At 35.1% G+C, this 19638-nt stretch overlaps 3 protein-coding genes and 1 pseudogene across 3 annotated transcripts; 2 read left to right on the forward strand and 2 right to left on the reverse strand.

The window, feature by feature from the left end:
* Window positions 1-1270: 1270 nt before the first annotated feature.
* LOC114722961 (formin-2-like) lies at window positions 1271-3335 on the reverse strand. The gene is made up of 2 exons (XM_028909081.1): window positions 2478-3335; window positions 1271-2398 (listed from the first exon to the last, which is right to left on the reverse strand). The coding sequence occupies exons 1-2, from the start codon at window positions 2629-2631 to the stop codon at window positions 1608-1610; spliced, it is 945 nt and encodes a 314-aa protein (XP_028764914.1). The 5' UTR covers window positions 2632-3335; the 3' UTR covers window positions 1271-1607.
* A 4369-nt stretch (window positions 3336-7704) lies between these two features.
* On the forward strand, window positions 7705-11102 carry LOC114722821 (E3 ubiquitin-protein ligase At3g02290-like; annotated as a pseudogene).
* A 3109-nt stretch (window positions 11103-14211) lies between these two features.
* LOC114722939 (uncharacterized) lies at window positions 14212-16422 on the forward strand. The gene is made up of 4 exons (XM_028909060.1): window positions 14212-14393; window positions 15781-15836; window positions 15913-15972; window positions 16110-16422. Exons 1-4 carry the CDS (start codon window positions 14331-14333, stop codon window positions 16246-16248), a joined length of 318 nt encoding a protein of 105 aa, XP_028764893.1. The 5' UTR covers window positions 14212-14330; the 3' UTR covers window positions 16249-16422.
* A 34-nt stretch (window positions 16423-16456) lies between these two features.
* LOC114722938 (uncharacterized protein YwbO) lies at window positions 16457-18943 on the reverse strand. The gene is made up of 8 exons (XM_028909058.1): window positions 18846-18943; window positions 18463-18630; window positions 18237-18356; window positions 18074-18117; window positions 17847-17972; window positions 17274-17358; window positions 16896-16952; window positions 16457-16819 (listed from the first exon to the last, which is right to left on the reverse strand). The coding sequence occupies exons 2-8, from the start codon at window positions 18604-18606 to the stop codon at window positions 16745-16747; spliced, it is 651 nt and encodes a 216-aa protein (XP_028764891.1). The 5' UTR covers window positions 18607-18630; window positions 18846-18943; the 3' UTR covers window positions 16457-16744.
* Between the last annotated feature and the right edge of the window lie 695 nt (window positions 18944-19638).

Genomic DNA, 19638 nt, shown 5'->3' on the forward strand with positions numbered 1-19638 from the left:
ACTACTATTGTTAAAATGATTATTTTGAAAAAATATATATAAATATGAGAGATAAGGTGAATTAGAGTCTTGTATTTAAAATCAAAATAAAAGTCAAACAAGATTTTATATTAAAAACCAGAGATAATATATTAGATAAGGGCTCATATAGTCATGTATAGTTATGACAACAACAAATAGCAAGTAAAATTATTAGGGGAAACACTTCCCATTTGGCAAAATTTCTTTGTAAGGACGATTACTTCGTGATACAACCACTCTCCAATGTTATGTAATAACTTATTTTCAATTACATACAAAAACTTTCAATGCAAATATCATTTGCGTGTAATTAAAAACATATTGCGCATACCTAACAAAAAAAAAAGATATATTACACATAATTGAATAAGAACTGCATCACTTAAAAATGATTGCACTCGCTCAAATTAACAAGATTATATTTAAAAATAAGGAAATAAAATGTGAATTTAAATGTTGAAAAGTCAGCTTTTATTAGTGAAAAACAATTGCTCCACTTAAAATTGATATTGTCAATCAAAATCACCACGCATTTGAACTGCTTTTTTCAATTTATATTTTTGATGGGCTTTGATTTTGATTCTTTTATTTATTAACGACATATTATTGCACCTAATTAAACGAGAATTGCATCACTTAAAAACAATTGCACTCGCTCCAATTAACAAGATTATATTTAAAAATAAGGAAATAAAATGTGAATTTAAATGTTGAAAAATCAGATTTTATTAGTGAAAATCACTTTTTTTGCCAGCAGTGAAAATCAATTGTTCCACTTAAAATTGATATTGTCAATCAAAATCACCATGCATTTGATTTTGGTTCTTTTGTTTAATTAAATTCAAAATCAAATTCTTATGAAATTATATATGCTAACATTTAAATGATAAGGAGTATATACTAACAAAGAATTGGTCTAACGGTCACCAAGAAAAAGCCATAAATCTTAAACCGAATTAAATATAAAAATAAATAAAAAATAAAATATATAGATCAAAATCAAAATTCATTATTTTTATAACGATTAAAACTAAGTTTTCGCCGAACGCTTTTTTTTTTTTTTTTTGTATTTCTTAAGCAATGATTTATAGTGTGAATATGATAGAAATGATTTATCATGCATTCTCCAAATCCGATCAGTATATGTCTATAAGGAATTATTTAATTTGCAATATGATGAACAGATTTATCATGAGTTGATTAATAGCGCCTCAGGTCAAATTCTTACCGTCCACGCATGAATATGATGAACAGATTTAGCATTAATCTGGTTTACATGAATAAACTGATATATTGTGATCCGCGTTTTACTCTTAGCATCAAGTCTTCATGACACAACCTAATCAGAACGTTTTTTCCCCGAAAAGATCATCGCATGGACAGACAAATTCCCACACTCAAGAGAGTCGACAAATGTTTATTTATTTATTAGGACAATGTCCATATCCCAACTCTTCAATGATGATTAGCTTGCGGTGCGCATCTATCCATCTTCACGTTACTACTAGCTTTTGCGAAGAAAAGTAAACAACATGCTCTAGCGGAAGGAATTATTGCATGACTACCCATAGATGGATTCCATCTTATCAAGGAGCAGAATTCTTTGAAGAAGCAGCGGGGGGTGCACCAGGTGGAGGCCAGAATGGGAAAGGAGGAAGACCCGTCTGTGGAGATGGAGTTAGACCCGGTCCTGGTGGGGGATTAGGGTTCAATGGCGGTGTGCCTGGTGGACTCGGAATCAGAGGAGGTGGCTGAAAAGGACCAAGGCGGGGGTTGGGGATACCTGGCGGTAATGGAATTGGGTAAGACGGCAAGGGGAACGTGTCAGGTCGAGCTACTTTCCTATCTGAAAACTGAGGTTTGATTGAGTTTTTCACTCTTCTTCCTGGGACTGGAAATGGCCATTGCATTTTCGGAAGGGGTGGCAGAGGAGGAATCTCTGGTAATTGAGGAAGAGGAGGAAGAAAACCATCCCTTGTCGGTGGGTCCTGAATGGGTGGCGGAAATGTTGAATCTACGTTTGGAGAAAACGCAGTTTTCAAGGAACCAACTTGCTTGGAATTCTCAATTCTTGGTTTCTGGTTGCAGAGGTTTGGCTGTTTAAGAGGCTTGAAAGAGAAAAACCCAGCAGAGAATACGTGCTCTCCTTGCTTCCTCGATTTGAGACGAAGCGAAGAAGACGTTGCTGCTGAAGCCACTGCACAATATGGCTCACTGCTACTTACCAGTTTCACAGTGCATCCCTTGATTCTCTTCACGTGTTTGCTCACTGAGAAAGGAAGCTGCACTTTAAACTCCCCTTGTTCGTCTGTCTTTGCTTCTTTCCTGAATTTTGGTTTTGAATTCCCGTCTTTGCATTCCACAGCAACTGATGCCCCTGTACGCAAGAATACAGAATTATAGCATTAGCATCAAATATGGGAAGGCTCAAGTGAAGAATGTGATTGAGATGCCACCTGAAATGAAGTGGCTGCTCATGGGGAAATCCCGTTGAAAACATGTGTCACAGTAGACAGTGCCAACCACAACGGCAGCAGAAGGATGCTTCGTGGCCTCTGAGACATTACCAAATGTGAGACTGAGAAACAGAATTACGAGGAACCAAGGCATTCTTACGGATTTTTCTCTGAGAGATTCTGCTTCAAAAGACAAGGTGACGGCCTGTAGCCTTATTCACTGCTCAAAGTATGCTCTCGTGTGTCTCTTCTTCTTTCTTATCTTTCCTGGACTCTTTTTCGATGTGCATGATAAGAAAATCAAATGAGACACCTCTTATATAGACCTGCAAAAACAGGTCATTTATTCCAATCATGCAAAACCCAGTCAACTGTAACCTAGAAAGCAGTGAATGTAGGTCTGATATCCCTCGACCAAACGTCTAATGACGAAGGTAATTCGGAGGAGGGGAAGGTTTAGATAAAGAGAAGCTCCTACATTCTGTGAACAATTTAGTTGAAGGTTTGTTCTTTAGTGGGTATTAAAGATGCCAATAGATACAGTTGGAGTCCCGTTGGTTCACGAGACACGGAGAGCAGCCACATATTCTGTGAGTCCACAGGACATGACAGATGACCAACAATTACACAGAGAAAGTATGTCTTTGCTGGATTCACAGGAGGAGCAGTCATAAACTGTGGTGGCCACGACCATGTGATGCAGTTTTATAGGAGATGCTTTTTCATATTATTTTTGAAGTTTAAGATTGGTTTGAACTCTGAAATGCACTTGGAGTTAAGAAAGTAGCAGGAAAAGGAAGCAATAAAGAAAATGTTGATGCAGGAAAACTTCCGAGAGAGAAAATTCTTCCACCAGAGAGCTGCCTATGAGTTTACTATGTTATAATCTCAATTGTTTTGTGATGGGTGCATGGGATTTGAAAGAAGATTGAGTTGAAGAAAAATGTCTTTGTCACTTTGTGGGAGAAGAACAAATGTATTTTAGAGAAGATTCTCAATGATTGGCTTCAGCCGCTTAATAAGAAAACGGTGAAAGACTGATTCATTAATGGGATTCACGACTCAGAACTGTAAGTGGTATGCAGCCAGACTGTTGGGAAGATTGGAATGGGAATTCCATTAAAGCTTTTAGATGATAACAGTGTCAGGCATGTATTTGCATGAAACACGTGATTTCATTTTACACCCAAATGCTCCCAGGATGAATGTTACATCCATTGCTGTCCTTGAATTAAAAGAGTCATTGGGATGAACTATTAAAAGCAACCATGTAGTCTGATTATAGGAGTGGCTGGCTATGTGGCCCTGGGCTTAATTGTCATTCTCTGGAGGCTCAAGTCATGTACCGATTCATATGGAATTCACAGCTCCATTATTAAGGCTCTTTTCGCGTTGGAGAGTCTGGATTGAATTGTTGCTCCATCAATCGTCAATCGGCTGAGTTAAAACGCCGATATGTTCTTATTAGATAAACATTCTTTATTAGATACCAGACATATGCGAGGAGCCTAGTGCTCATCACAGTTGATCCTGTTTTTGTAGGTTTCTATCATTACAGGCCCTTATGTTTTTTTTTTTTTTTAAACCAATCATTCAATTTTATGTGTCACCCATGCTTTAGGATTCACTCCAAAAACATGCTTTTAATTTATGTGCATTAGTTGAAAGCCACTTGTAAATAAGAATAAAGAAAGTCTTATTCAAGTATTATTATAATCTATAATTTATTGGGAAAAAAATCGAAAAATGCAATGAACGGTTGTTGGTAGATTGCATTGATAGCATACCGCTCTGATTTTACTTATAAAGCAGTCTCAATATAGTTTATTAGAATTAAATAGATTTTAAATTTTCTAACTCTTTTAAAATTTAATAACTTTCAAATTTTTCTTCTATTTAATATATATTTTTTCACGAAAATCATAGTCTACAAAACAATTACTTAAAAAAATAAAATTATACATCTGTATGATAAATTGAATAATGTAATTTAGGATAAAAAAGTTCTATCAGTCTTTTGATCATTTTTTTGGTTGGGTGCTGATGTTAAGAAACTTAATTAAATACTAACTGTGCTAAGACTTGTGATTGTCTTTTAATTAAATAGAAAAGAGGAGTACAAGAGAAGTGCAAGAGAATTTTCTTTTGTTAAGAATAGACATATTTCTATTGGAAATAGTCCTATATGAGTTGTTATCAGGCATTAATATGAATATTTTTTTCCGTAAAAATTTAAACTTTGATTACTATTTTTATGAGAAACAAAACCTCCTGTTTTATCCAAACACGATGGGTTATATAAGAGAATATTAAGCCCGTGTCACTTCATTTTCTTTTTGCGAAAAGCCCAAGCCTGTGTGACTGCAAGCAAAAACAAACGGATGTGTCCTCGGCACATTGGAAACTTTCATGGAAATGTTTTTTTTTTTTTTTTTTGGCCAACTTCACGGAAATATTGTTTACCCATCTCAGCGGAGACGCTGTCGCAACTCGCAAGTGACTCCAAAAGGGTTTAGGGGCAAAAAAAATAGTGACTCCAGAAAGGGAAAGGAAACTACCTTTCTTTTTCTCCGACAAAAGAAAATTAGCCCCCCCTGTTTAGAATATAAATGTTTTTAAAATCATCATACACAGCTTGAAAAATATACAAATGCTCTTTTAGATTTCTAAAAACATTTATAATAATGGACAAAAAAAAATTTCCTAGAAAGACTTGTTTTGCGGTAAAACAAAGGAGAACTAGTCAAAGCAAATTCTTCTTTGGCACACCTACTCCAGTAAGCAACTTTGGGAATATTTCTACATGTTGTTTTCCATATGAATGTACGATATCGTTGACCAAAAGGTGTATATGTGAATGCGGTGTTTTAACTAAAATAAGTTATTTATATTTACACCATAGTATTACATGTTTATATCAGCATACACAGCTAGATAAATTTTGAATTTATATTTTTTGGAGCACGAATTTACAGATTATAATACCATATAATTCAACGAAATAAAATATACTATGAAAAATATAAGGCATGTATGTTACCCACACCACACACATTTTTGTTATATTTACGCTTCGTTGTTACCAAAACAAGGTGTTTGGTATTATCTAGGTTATTAGACCCACCATATTACCTCTCATCCTAAATATAAAAACTAGTTAGATATCCAATTTAATTTTAAATAAAAAATCTTAATTCATTTTTTTAAAGTAGTCCCTATATAGTGATTGTATATGTTAAAAGATTTTCATACTAATACGCATAATTAATATATAATTTTTAAAAATATAATACTTATTTATCATAGATAATAAAATAATTAAATTCGTTTTTTAGTATTTGTAAATTAGTTATTTAGTTTTAAGGAGATGAGTTAGTAATGCATATTCGTTTTTTTCTCTGTTCACTCTTTTTTGTCGTGATTTTCTGTTAATTTGCAAATGAAAATTGAGGAATAACTAACGTTCGCGCGTTAGCGTAAGAGTTACGGTACAGATTCGGTCACAAAAGCACGGATTGTATCGCTCGCCATAACGAATACCGATACCATCTTTGGCCTTGTTGTCATGAATATGTCAAGGAGGGCCGCATTGAATCATGCGCGTAGATGAGAGAAGAAAAATATTTTTCGTTTGTTTTGCTTTTTTAAATTTCAATTTCGATCGACGCAGGCGGTGCAACTTTGTGAATGGGGCCGGGATTAACAGGAGTGAGGCTGCCTCTTGAGTCTTTTATTTAATTATAAGTAAAAGTTGGGGTTTGATTCCTTCTCGGTTCTCACCCAAGCCAAGGGAACAAGAGGAGAGAGACCAGGAGGGCAGCCTTAATTTGGTGGACTCATAGCTATTCTCGCCGTAAATTCCAAAAGCCCCACGATTGTATCCTTTTTTAGAATCAGATTTCCGAATCATCTAGTCCACCGAATTTCGGACTTCCTGCTTCCTCTGTCGTTGTCTTCACGGAAGATCATCATTCAATCTAATTCTCTCTCTACCAATCAGCTCTCTCTCTTTCTGTCTCGCTCAGGTATTTCCTCTTTCTAACATCAAGCCTCTCTGCGCAGTTTTACTTTTGCATCCGATAGTGGATTTGAACACTCCGATTGTCTCGTAGTTTGATAAACTCAACTGGGTGTATTCTTTTTCGTCAATTTTCTCGGTCGATTTTTCTTCTTTGATACGCTCAGACAATTTGAATGCGATTTCTCCCGTAATCTGTGGTTTTCTAGTCGTCCGAATTCCTCGTTTGAACTTGACTGCCTGTTGGCATGTTTGTTGGTAATAGCGATCATAATATGCCATGGGAAAGCAATGATTTTCGTGTTAGTTCATCCATCGGTGTGTCTTACTACTGAAGGAAAGGATCATTTTTTTCCCAATTCGGAGGAAAAATGTCAAGGTGAAATTGTCCTTTTGTGGCAGAGAACCGAAATCTTTTCCTCGAAGCAAATAAATTTGGAGTTTTGTTTTTTTATTCGATATTAATTTCTTAGTTGTATTGTTTTTCTTTGTTTTGAACGGCTTGCTCGTATATTGCACTCCTGATCTTCCATTGGTAACCTTTGAAGTGCTTTTGACCATGGACATTGGCTGCATTGCTCGATGACAGCATTTGGTGCTTCTAAAGTAAATGTTAGTTACTGAAGTATGAATTGCCTTGAATTGCCTGAATGACAGCCTTGATAGCTTTCCCACCTTTTCTATAGTCTTTTATTCGATTCTGTTGCACTTTTCATGTAAGAAAGACGAGTATGAGTTGATTATTCTTTTTGCAGGGGCATCTGAATTAAAGAGGGAGGGGGCTGGTTTGCGGGGGCAGTGGGACTTCTGCGAGCTTAGAATCCTCTCTCGCTTCTTGATCAGAGCACAGCTTATGCTGTTGGAGGCTCTTTTCTCAAAACTTGGGTTTTGCACTATCTATTTTAGCTGAGCAGTTTAAGAGGGAAATATTTTAAGCTAAGAGAGCTAGAGGCTGGCACAATGGGTTCTGTTTGTTGTTGTATGAGTGCTGATGAATTTGAAGATTATGTAAATCGAAATAGTTCTGTATATAGAAATTTGGGTGTCTCAATTGCTTCTTACAGAACTTTTTGAATGTGGTATGCTGTAGCCCCTTCTCCCTTTTTCTAATACCTTTTCTCATCTACATATCATGTGTTATTTGTCCATAATTTGATTTTGATTCCTTCCCTTGTGACTTGAGACGTTACTATTTATATGTACTTGCACTATCTATTTTAGCTGAGCAGTTTAAGAGGGAAATATTTTAAGCTAAAGAGAGCTAGAGGCTGGCACAATGGGTTCTGTTTGTTGTTGTATGAGTGCTGATGAATTTGAAGATTATGTAAATCGAAATAGTTCTGTATATAGAAATTGTGGGTGTCTCAATTGCTTCTTACAGAACTTTTTGAATGTGGTTGCTGTAGCCCCTTCTCACCTTTTTCTAATACCTTTTCTCATCTACATATCATGTGTTATTTGTCCATAATTTGATTTTGATCCTTCCCTTGTGACTTGAGACGTTACTATTTATATGTACTTGTTTGCTAGTGGAGTAGCATATTGGTTTATCGTAATTTCAGGTTCTGGCCTGAGGTTTTGCTAAGTAAAGTTGTATATGTACATCCTTCATTCATTTTCTTTTGTATATAACTGTCCTTTCAATTCCTTCCCATATGACTTGAGATATTGATTTCTTAGTAATTCTGTGCTTATGAAATGGCATATGTATTTACAATTTTACATAATGTGGTTCTTGAATGTGGTTTTTCTAACCGAAGATTTACATTTGCATCCTTTAATCGTTTTGACATGCAACTGAAGTACTTTGCTGGGGGATTAGTTACATTTTCCTCTTCAGGGTAGTGGTCTTTAATCCCTCCAGTGTCATAAGTATGCCTCCTAATCCCCCAATATTAGGGCTGTTTATGTAAGTCTTACAATTTTTAAGTGAGCCTTAAAATGAGCTATCTGCACGCCAATATTTGGAGAGACAAGTTTGCCATCTTAACAACATAAACAAAATCAGATAAGAGCTAATTACCAATTAGATGATAAAAGTGGATTTTTTTTATCCCTTAATCTAATTTACTCGGTGTGAAGTCTGTAGAATGTTCAAGTCCTACAATACCTTTTCTGTATGATGTGTTCTGTTATTGATGAGTGCTCTAGTTGATGATACAAACACAGCCTGATTCATATTTTATCAAATTTCAGTATACAGCAATATTCCGCAGGGGGGAAGTGCATTCGCTTCCTTCATCTATACAGGGGGCAGCATCTATGACTTCTACAGCATCACTTGATAATTCGATGTCTGACATGTACCATTCTCCTCCAAGGCCCTTGCCTTATGACGTAGACCCCAGGCATTTCCGCTCACGTGATTTATTTGCTTCAAGACATGACAAAGGTTCAAGTCATTTGAATGAAGAGTCAGAACCTCTAACAGGTGATATAGATGGGGATCAAGAATCTTTAAATTCCGGAGGCAAATGTAATGAATCTTCCTGTGAAAATGCATCAAAGGAATACAAATCTAAGTCCTCAGTAAGGCTCTCATCAGCAAATATACAACTGGAGCTGGTCTTGCTTATGCATCATCAGAAGAAGAGGATGTTTGCCCAACTTGTCTTGAAGGTAGAATTTTCCGCTAATCTTGAGTTTTCATTATACGACTGGAGTTGTGGCTTGCTTATGCATGATCAGTTTGTTGATTGTGTGAAATGCGTTATTAAGATAAGAGGGCCTTTAATGGCGTTTCATATTTATGCTGTTAATTTTTGTTCGCAGAATACACTGAAGAGAACCCAAGGATATTGACAAAGTGCAATCATCATTTTCATCTTAGTTGCATTTACGAATGGATGGAGAGAAGTGAGAGCTGTCCAGTTTGTGGGAAGGTAGTTTTTTCTCTTGATAATTTCTAGTTTCTTTCTGACTGAAGTGGTTGTCAATTCATCATCAATTAGCATGTTGTGTGTCAAAGTTTTCTGTGAAGCTTGATAATTGCAATTACCGAACATGTTTGCTATTCAGCTGCTTATGGCCTCTTGTTATCTAGGCATAAAAATAAAAGGAATCTGAAGGCTGTCTCAATTCCGTGATAGTTTACTTAGGATCCTACATTATTACACTCTATCTTATCTATTTCGTTTTCTCTCACCATCAACTTCTTTTAACTGCCTCTACTGCTCTATTATAGCTGTATGCAACGATTTGCTTGTGAATAGTTGGGAAGCTTCTAGAATTGAGGTTAATTTGGTGATTTTCATATTGCATTTAACGGAGATACTGGCTCATGCTGGGCTTAGTTTGTCAGTTTTTTGTGTGGTTTTGTTGTCAAAATTAGAATTCTCCCAGATTACAAAGAATTAGATTGCCAAGCTCTGTTTCAGCTCAGGAAAAAAAAAAAAAAAAAAAGAGATTGCCAAGCTCTGTAATCAACTGTGTTTAGAACTATCAACGTAATTTGCATCAGCATTTGAAACTTTTGTTTACTGCCTGTACTTCTCATGGCATTTGCCAGAATTGTGCAAAACATGATTCATAATGCACGGTTTGTTTCCATTTGGGAGTGCAATGACTGATTGTAGGTTGGATTGTTTTTGTGGCATCGTTGGTTTGAATTGCAGATGCAATTTATGTAGTAAACAGTGATGTGCAGCATTCTGACAACTCAGAATGCTGCAAATTAGTTGGATCAGTAGGTCGGGTCCCTTCATGTTGCCAATACATCCCTCAACATGAATAATACTAGGCCGTCTCTGTGTCTGTTATTATTAGCATGCTTGAAGGGGTAGTTTCCTTTTTGAAGTCTTGTTCTTGATAGTAGTAGTATTATTATTAAGTCATATTCCCAAATTTTATCTTTTTCGAAGTGCTTATAGGAAAGTTTCTAGGTATACAATTAAATCCGTGACGGAGCCAGTTCAGATAGTTGAGAGGTGAGAGTGAAGTTGAACCAATGAAAATTGAATGCTCAAATGCCTTTAAAGCGGGTTTCTGTTCTGTCTTCTCTGCTACAATTTGTTTGGCTCATCATCTTCAACTGTACAGTTTTTTTTGTGTGAATTTACCCATCCATGTTTTTGTATTATATATTTACACTAACACCCATACAATCTTTTATGGTTTATCATATTATTTTTGTACCGATCCAACTGGTGTTTGAGCCAAGCCTGGCTTGAGAGGATATGGTTGAACATTATTCTCCAGCTGCTGGAAACGTGTCTTCATGATATATGAGCTTAAGTACTACAATAGAACCAAGTTAATAGTTGAATGATCTAAAACGGAGTGGTTGTTTACTTATGCTTTGGCTTTGGTGTAGGTGATGGTATTTGATGAAACAACTTAAGTTTGAACATAAAGATTGTGATGTGGATGAAGCCAACTACAGAGGAAAGGAACATTATAAGTAGACATTGTGAATATCGCAGGGTGAGTGCTTTTTATGTACAGTGGGTGATTATACGAGTTTTCTTAACCATTATTGTACGCTGAATCTCATCGTAAGATGTTTTGACATTTCATTCCTTCCCCTTCTGGCCAAATTTGGAAAAGGAAAATGCAATTTGGGATTTAAACTTCGTTATGGTTTCGAAGTTTAGCCTTTACAGTAGAAATGTCCTTGCTTTTGGGTTTTTGTGGTAACAAGCTCGCGAGTTTTCAGCCTATCATAGTTTCGAGATGAGTTTGGTTGTAAAGGCTTTTAGTGATTTCGTTGGGGTTTGACGGTTTAGCTTCCTTTCTCCTTTCTATTTAGAGGGACTATAATCAATGTAATTCACTACAATTAGTTTGCAGTGTTTGGTTGGATTCCTGCTGGTAGAAGATCAGGAAATGAACCGGGTTCAAGAGAAAATTATATTTGTGGGTCACTAATGGCAGTAGATTTTTTTTTTAATTTTTAATAAAATATTTTCAAGATTTTAACCATAGATATTAGACGGATAAAAATATATTTTTATTCTTAAAACATGAACAGTTTAATATTCTTTCAGACCTTAATATGAAACTTATTTTATACTACCTCCGGTCCTAATTATAAGATCCAGTTGACTAATTTGAGGAGATTAAGGAAGTAAGTTAAGTTAGTTATTTGTAACAAATAAGTGTTGTCATTTCTAAATTATCATTGCTAATTAAGTGTGTTGGTTAGAACTATCATTATTAGAAGGACTATCTTGGGAAAAAATGCATAAATATGAAAGACAAAATGGATTGGGGTCTTATAATTAGGACCAAACTAAAAGTCAAACGGGGTCTTATATTAAAGACCGGAGGTAGTAGTATAAATTGAATTACAACGTGAGTTTTACATTAAAAACGAGAGTAGTAATAATTTTGAGACGTCAAATGTAAACATGATCGCCCATAAATGGAAGTGACTACAATACATCTACACAAGGCTGTCTGGGCCACGCGCCATGTTCCGTCTCCTGAACAGGTAATGCTTAGGGGGAAAATAAAAATGTCATTCTCTGTTCTAAACGTGATCATTTCTCAATTAACCTCCATTCCTTAATTCATAGTGGGGTAAGATCATCATAAATTTTTACTAAACTGAAAAAGAAATATTGCTCATCACGACGTAGTTTGACCAAACTTCTTTCCTTGTCAAACTGCCTTACGTTTGTGTTTGTTATGATATTGTCAGTGTACAACAATAGCAATCATTTTTTTTAGGTGAAGTGATAGCAATCGTTATACATACGTATATACTAGTATATGATAAAGGGAAAAGAAGCACAAAGAGAGATGTAGAAATTAAGGATTGCGGTTTGGAGTTAAATAGCAGACCCAAGGTCATTCCGTTTACTATTATGAATCAGGGGAAAACGTAAAATAAGAGAGATGAGATTATGCAAAGGACGTTGCATATTTGCCTGTTTGTCTCCTGATACATATTTGCTTTGGCTTTCTCCTTATTCAGAAGCAGTACTTGGAGATGCATATGGAACTTCACTCTTCAAATTCAAAAGCTTTCATGAACACCTGAGGTGGCTGAACTTCACTGATTTTGCGACTCCCATTAATCTGCCACTTCATTCAATGAATCAATATGCTTGAAGAGTGCTGAGCATATTCTGAGACAGAAAATTAACAGAATCTTTATTTTGATTTCAGTACATTCATTCAAATTCCTTAGTGAGCAGTAAATTCAAGTAACCATTTGAAACCAAACTGCTGCTTGAAGGAGTTTTCATATTATGTGTGTGAGGGAAAAATGCCTCCTTGAAGCCATTGCTGGGGTCTTGAAGAAACTCAGCTAGCTACCCCCCCCCCCCCAAGCCAACCTTCCCAGTACATTCCAAAAGGAAAGTGAAAATGTTTAAATCAAATTCTCCTTTCCATATATTCTTCTCTGTTCTCGTCAAATCTAACCACACCTTCGGAAACCATATCCAAAGAAATACAATACAGCCATCGTCTCAATCACACTGTGCGGGCCTAGCTCACGTGCTACTTCCATACTGAACATTTATTTCTTTTCTTTTAATCTTTTTCATGACAAGAAATATATCATATACTCCTCCGGTCCTTAATATAGAACCCAATTGTTGAGTTGGTTTTGGTCCTAAATATAAGACCCACTTCTCATATTTATCAATGTTCTCTAAATTACCCCTATGAATACTCCCTCAACTATAATCAAGTAGAAAGGGGAGAGAGGGTATTAAGAAAGATGATTATGGTGTTTTAGGAAAAACGTGTCACATTTCTTATAATTAACTAACTTACCTAACTTCCTTAATTTAATCAAATTAGTTAAATGGGTCTTATATTAAGGACCGGAGGAGTATAATTTAGTATGCGTATTATATTTATAATATTATTTTATGTAAAATATTTTTTCGCATGATCTCTAATCAGTTATAAAATTTCTTAAAAATAAATAAATGATACATTGTAAAAATATATATTTTTAAGAGATAATAAGAATAAATATGATTTTTTCTGGCCAAAAAATAAATATTCTACTTTATAAGAGATAATATTATTATTACAAAAATATAATTCATTACATGTGTAATTTTTCGTCGGCAAATATATTTAATTCTTTATATCTTATTTAAAAAAAAATTCTGAAAAATGGGTGTAGTTGCGAAACAAAAACCAAAAAACCCTACATTTTTTCCTGACAAAACTTACTTTTTAGTTAAGAACTATACTTTGTTTAAAAAATTATAATTATAATTTGTGAATACTCTTCTCATTTTTAATATGAGACATATTTTATAATTTAATTTGTATTATAAAATGGATTTTATATTAAAGATTGTAAAAAAAGACCGTCAAAATAAAAAAATTACAAATAGAAACATGTTACAATATTAATATATATTTTGACAATAATTTTTATGAATGAGTCTTTGTATATAATTTTTTAATTTTAACGGTCTTTTTTATAATTTTTTCATATTTATTTTGGGCTTGAACTGCCACTTGGACCCCAAAAAAAAACAAAAGACTTACACCCCAACCCTGATCCCAACGGTCATTTTGAGATGCCGACCTCCTCCGCAGAGCTTTTCTGCAATTTTCCCTCCCCAACTCTTCGCGCGCTACTTGCTTCTCTCCTTCCCTCCTTTTCCTTCTCAAATAGCGCCGACGTTTTCTTGTATTTTCAGACTGCATTGTCGCCGCCGTCACTCTACTGTACTTCAGCTCGGGTCTTTGGTGGTCCGGTTCGCGTCTTCGAGTTCGATTATGTTCCTTCAAAAAGGTGCTCTTTCTCCCTCAGTGGAAACTCTAGAGTCGGCCACTACTTCTACCTCTCAAGCACAGGCACCTTACCTGTCATTTGATGTTGTTGGTGCCTTTGTTTTACATAACTAAAAACATCGGTTATGCCTTCAAGAAGATTTGACGGGCAAAGTTTCTTTTTCGCTTATCCATGGTGTCGACTAAAGGTAACTCTTTTGGTCTTTATTTTTCTATGTTTCTTTTGTACTTGGATTTTCGCAATGAAAAAAAAATAACACAATGATGGTCGGATTTGAGGATGGAGATGGAAGGAACTTGCAGGACCAAAGGATTCATCATCTTTGCTCGGCAATCAATCTTACTGCTGGCAGTTTAACTGTGAATTGACCAGCTTGTTATACAGTTACTGTTTCTCTTTTTAACCCTTTATACTTTTCTTTGTTGGTGTCTGTTGACTAAGAATTTACAAATTGTGAAACTAGGGGTTTTGAGGTGGGCAACCAAGCTTTATTCTTGACATTCTTCAAAGTTACAATATTGATCCAAGTCTCTATCTTTAAAGTTTTAGAACATAATTGAACGGCTACACAATCAGGAAGAAGACATAGGTCAGATGTGGTTGTTTTCTTTCTTTTTTTTTGCCAGCGCGGTTGCTTTCTTTCAAATCTTGCATAATGTGCCAAGTGACCGGCAAGATATGAAGTTTCAAAGTAGTTATGAAATGTTTCACTTCAATACCTGTATTGTTTTCTTTTACTTCAAAATATAGGATTGGACAGTGTTTTTATATATATGGTTGGCGTCCCTTGTTAGTTTCCCCTCATCTTTCCCCCTAGTTTTGGGTAGGAAAGATTTTTAAACTTGCTAAACATTGTCACAATTTATTATGTGCTTACATCTGTCCTCTTCAATAGCTTTTGGCATTCCTATTTAAGAATGTGGGAAAATTGAGATCATGCTTATTTACGAATGTAGGAATATTGAGATTGATGCCTATTTCCCTATGCGATAAATCAAAAGTGATGCCTATTTATGAATGTGGGAAAGTTGATATTGATGCCTATGTATGAAGGCTGGACAATTAAGATGGATGCTATTTACGAATGTGGAAAAATTGAGATGGATGCCTCCTTATGAATGTGGGAAATTGAGATTGATACCTATTTAAGAATGTGAGAAATTAAGATTGATGCCTATTGACAAATGTGGACAAACTAAGATTGATGCCTACTTACCAATGTGGGAAAATTAAGATTGATGCCTGAAAATTGAGATTGATGCTTCCTTATGAATTGAGATTGATTTAGAGGCTTGAATTTGGCATGCAAAGTTGCCTTAGTTATTCTTGCATGCCTTGTGATCCTTGGGAATTGCTTAAGTGGCTTACTTGCAATATGACAATTTTTTTTAATGTAAATAGATGTACTTTCTTTGGTATTTGAGGTTATATATGTAATATGCTTCTAAGAGGCACATTGACATTTATGTCATTTGTTGCCTAATCTTAAAGTGTATAAAAATAAATAGAGGGGTCTATTTTTGTTCTTCAGCTTAGACTCTCAATGTCTTTGCTGCTTTGTCTATCTTTTACAGAAAGGTGGTGAAGTAAATATGACATTGGGTGGTATTGACTTAAAAAATTCAGGGAGGTAAGCTTTTGTTGTTGAAATCTTCTTTATATAGCATTCTGATGATCTGTTTTATAATGTGAGTTTTATCTTTCAGTGTTGTTGTTAGAGAAGTCAAGAAACTGCTCACTGTATTGTTTCCCGATGGACATGATGGGTGAGCATTCACTCTTAAGGTTCTTCATTTGCTATTAAATTTCTATATAAAGGAAGGACATTGAGTTGTCGTTACTTTTAATTGCCGTTTGAAATTGTCTGGTTATACAAATTCTTCATTGTTTTCTCAAATGTTAGGATGAGACGTCAGAAGACTTGTATGAATGGAAGACAGCTCTTGAACACGATCTTAAATATATTGTGTTGTATTTGTATGTACCATCATGTGTTGGGATTTCATTCTCTCCTCACGGCGCGAAATATTATATTTAGGTGAAAGCTCCATATGATATTATTATTCAATATAGATATCAATCTAGATTTCTTCACAAACACGTACATATTCTTGCTACTTTTTTCCCCATGTAATTAGACACCTTATTTCATGTTCATGATAAGACGCTTGAGGGGAGATTGTACTATATAGCTAGTTTTCTAAAGATGTTTATGTTGACACTAAAGAAAAATTATATATTTTCGCAAGATCCTATAATTTTAGATTTTTCATTCATATATAGCCAAAGTCAATTTTTTGGCCAAAAAAGTTTATCCAATACAGTACGGCTACAAATGCAAAAGAAAATAGATCATACATAGGAAATGGTGGAATTTGAAGGATGTAAGGCTGAATTGGATAGACCAAGACAAGAAATATGGAGCGGTAAGAAGGAGTAAACGTAATCTTCCTAAGGAGTCTGCAGACAGTATAATATTAGAGTTTTTTCGTCTTTATTCCGCAGCATCACTGTATAAACCTGCAGATGTCGCACACGCTACTGTTGGTATTCAAAAGCTTTCAAGAAGAGCTCAGGGGGCTGAGCACCGCTAAGCTTGCAACTTCCATTAATCTATCCCAAGAAGAAGAAGAAGAAATCAATATTCTGAATCTGAAACCAGAAAAAGAGTGGAATTTTATACACTCACCACATAGAATGGAACTCCCCTGACATTTCCAGAGTGTGTATTAAGCTCCTCCTTGACCTGGTCAGTCACAAACGACACAGTTATATCATTACGTTTAACTGACGACTATAAATTTGAATACTTGCTTGCCCAACAACTAAAGGCAAAAAAAAGAGTTTAAAACTATTGCACAAGAAATTCAAATCTCATGCATCATCGATATACACACACAAACATGTATAATTTATTGTGAGTAGCACTATTCATAATTCGTGAATAATGTGATTTGCTTTGTGCAATACATGGGGCTTGCTATGTAGTGAATGTAAGAATTTGAAACCAAATGCATCATGAAGGAATCAACATATGCGTGCGTGTGCGCGCGCATATGGAAAGTACCTCCTTAAGCCCAGTGTTCCAGTCTTGAAGAAACTCAGCTGCCCCTTCTAAGTTAACCTTCTTGGCACATTCCAGAAGAAAATCACTACGACCAAGCAACAAAATGAATGAATGATTACGCATATCACTTAAGGTATGTTTGGATTAAGGAAAATGATGAAGAAAGGGAAAGGAAAGTGGAAATGACCAAATAAAATTTCCTTTTCCATATATTCTCCTCTGTTCTCATCAAATCCAAACGTAACTTCAACAAGAAACCACATTCAGAGAAAAATATAGCCACCCTAAATCAAGCTGTATTGAGGTTGTGGGCCTAGTTTACATGCTAGTTTCATACTGAGCATCCATTTCTTTCCTTATCCTTGGACATTATACAAATCACACAAGCTTTTAGAGAAGCCATTTAGTAGTATTCATGCTCGTCTACAGCAGTGACCAAAACAAAGACATGTTCAGATGAATCATACACAGGTTTAATCATCCATCAAAAATCAAAATAATGTAACACCTGATGAAGTATGACAGCATATATACGAAACAAAAACGAGGGGAACATACACCAGATGCACTTACTGGTCACCAATGTATTTTCCCTGCGTGAAGTAACCCAGAAACAATTCTTCTACAAGGCGATGTTGCCTGTCTGAGCCCTGCTGTCCAGCAAAATATATAAGCCTATGGCTGTCCATAGTGTTTCCCCTGTGAATGATTATGACAGTATTAGTTGAATTTGAATCTCAACAAGAAAAATGATTGTGGTCCATTGAAAAAATATTAAATTAAACCACTCCTCAGCTTACGTTAGTCCAGACATGTTATATCCCAGGCCTACTTTCTCAAAAACCTGCAAATACCACATTTGTAAAATGACTAGTTCACGTGAATGATAAAAAACAAATAGCAAGAAAATAACATGTGTGACTGAAAAAGGGACTATGCACAAAAAAACGAAAGCTACAGAACCTCTGACATCCGAGCTTCCATCTGTTCTGATCGAGATCCGAACTTTCTTCTGTAATACTCTCTCTTGTCCACACCTTCTTTTGGAGCATCGGGGTCGAGTTGATAAGGATGCCATCTTATCTGTAAATTTGAGTTAAAAACATTTGATTAGCAAGGCATATTGATGGAAACTTGACCATAAGACACACACACACACAAACACACAGACAAATTCAGAGTGTAGAACCTCGAAGTCATATTTCTCCTGAGAAGAAGCAATGGCTTTATCTAAATTTTTTTTGCCAACGAAGCACCATGGGCATACAGAGTCAGAACTAATATCAATTTTAACAAGCTTCTTCTGAGTGCTAGCACTGGAAGTATTCGCCATGATCCTGCTGTATCTGCAGTTCCCCTACAGATAACATCAGATTCAGACAGGACACGCAAAAATTAGCGAAATCCATCAATGAAGAAGCTCAGAGTGTGAAAAGAATGCAATAGTTCTGTTCGATTAGCAAACATCTACGATGAAAGTGCCTATAAATTAGAAAACCCCATGAAGCGAGGATGAAGAAAACGGATTAAATTGAGATAAAAACAAGCGAATGGAACAAAAAGTAAAAATACCCGGGAGGCTTGGAGTTTTGAGATGAACTGAGGGATGAGAGCAGCGCGAAAGTCCAAAAGTCTGGCCAGTTTGAGGAAAAAGGGATTCGGGCATCAGCGAAAAAGAAAAATTTTCAGAAATAAGTTAGGAAGTCCATGTTTTGACGCTTTCTTCACCAACCCCGACAAAGTAAGAAGCTCAAGCTTCGGCTTTTGTCGACCCGTTAGGCTTTTAGAAGGATTGAGAATCTCAATTTCAATCAACTGCATATTGATTTCCCAATCCCTACTCCCAGTGTGACTGTTTAGGTTATTAAACGTAAGAACCAAGACGGTTTTTGGTGACGCAAAATCACTTTTTAAAAATATTTTTTTATAAATTGAGTAAATTCTTTTATATATTTATTTTATATACTGTAAAAGTATTTTTAAAATTATGATTTTGTCTCTATTCATACACCCCTTAAATTGATGTTGATTCATTTTTTTCTCACATTAATTTTATTAATTTTTTTAACAATAATCAAGAGAAAAAAAAAGGAAAAAATTAAAGGAGAGGCCTAGAGTGTTTTAGAAAAAACATATAATATTAACTAATTTAAAAAATATTTTTAATGTATTCAAATTAATTAATTAGATTTTACATTAAGGACTAAAAAAATATATTAATAATTTAAACTTAAATTCTATTTATTTTTAATTCTATTTTTTTTGGAAATAAATGTCAATAAGATAGATAAATAAATTGGTGGCAATAAATAAATAAATAAAACTTCACCATAATTATAATAAAATTTGTTTTGATAAAAACGGG

Source organism: Neltuma alba, unplaced genomic scaffold (genome assembly GCF_004799145.2).
Source record: "Neltuma alba isolate B1F8T4 unplaced genomic scaffold, ASM479914v2 tig00012116_pilon, whole genome shotgun sequence".
Lineage (NCBI taxonomy): Eukaryota > Viridiplantae > Streptophyta > Magnoliopsida > Fabales > Fabaceae > Neltuma > Neltuma alba.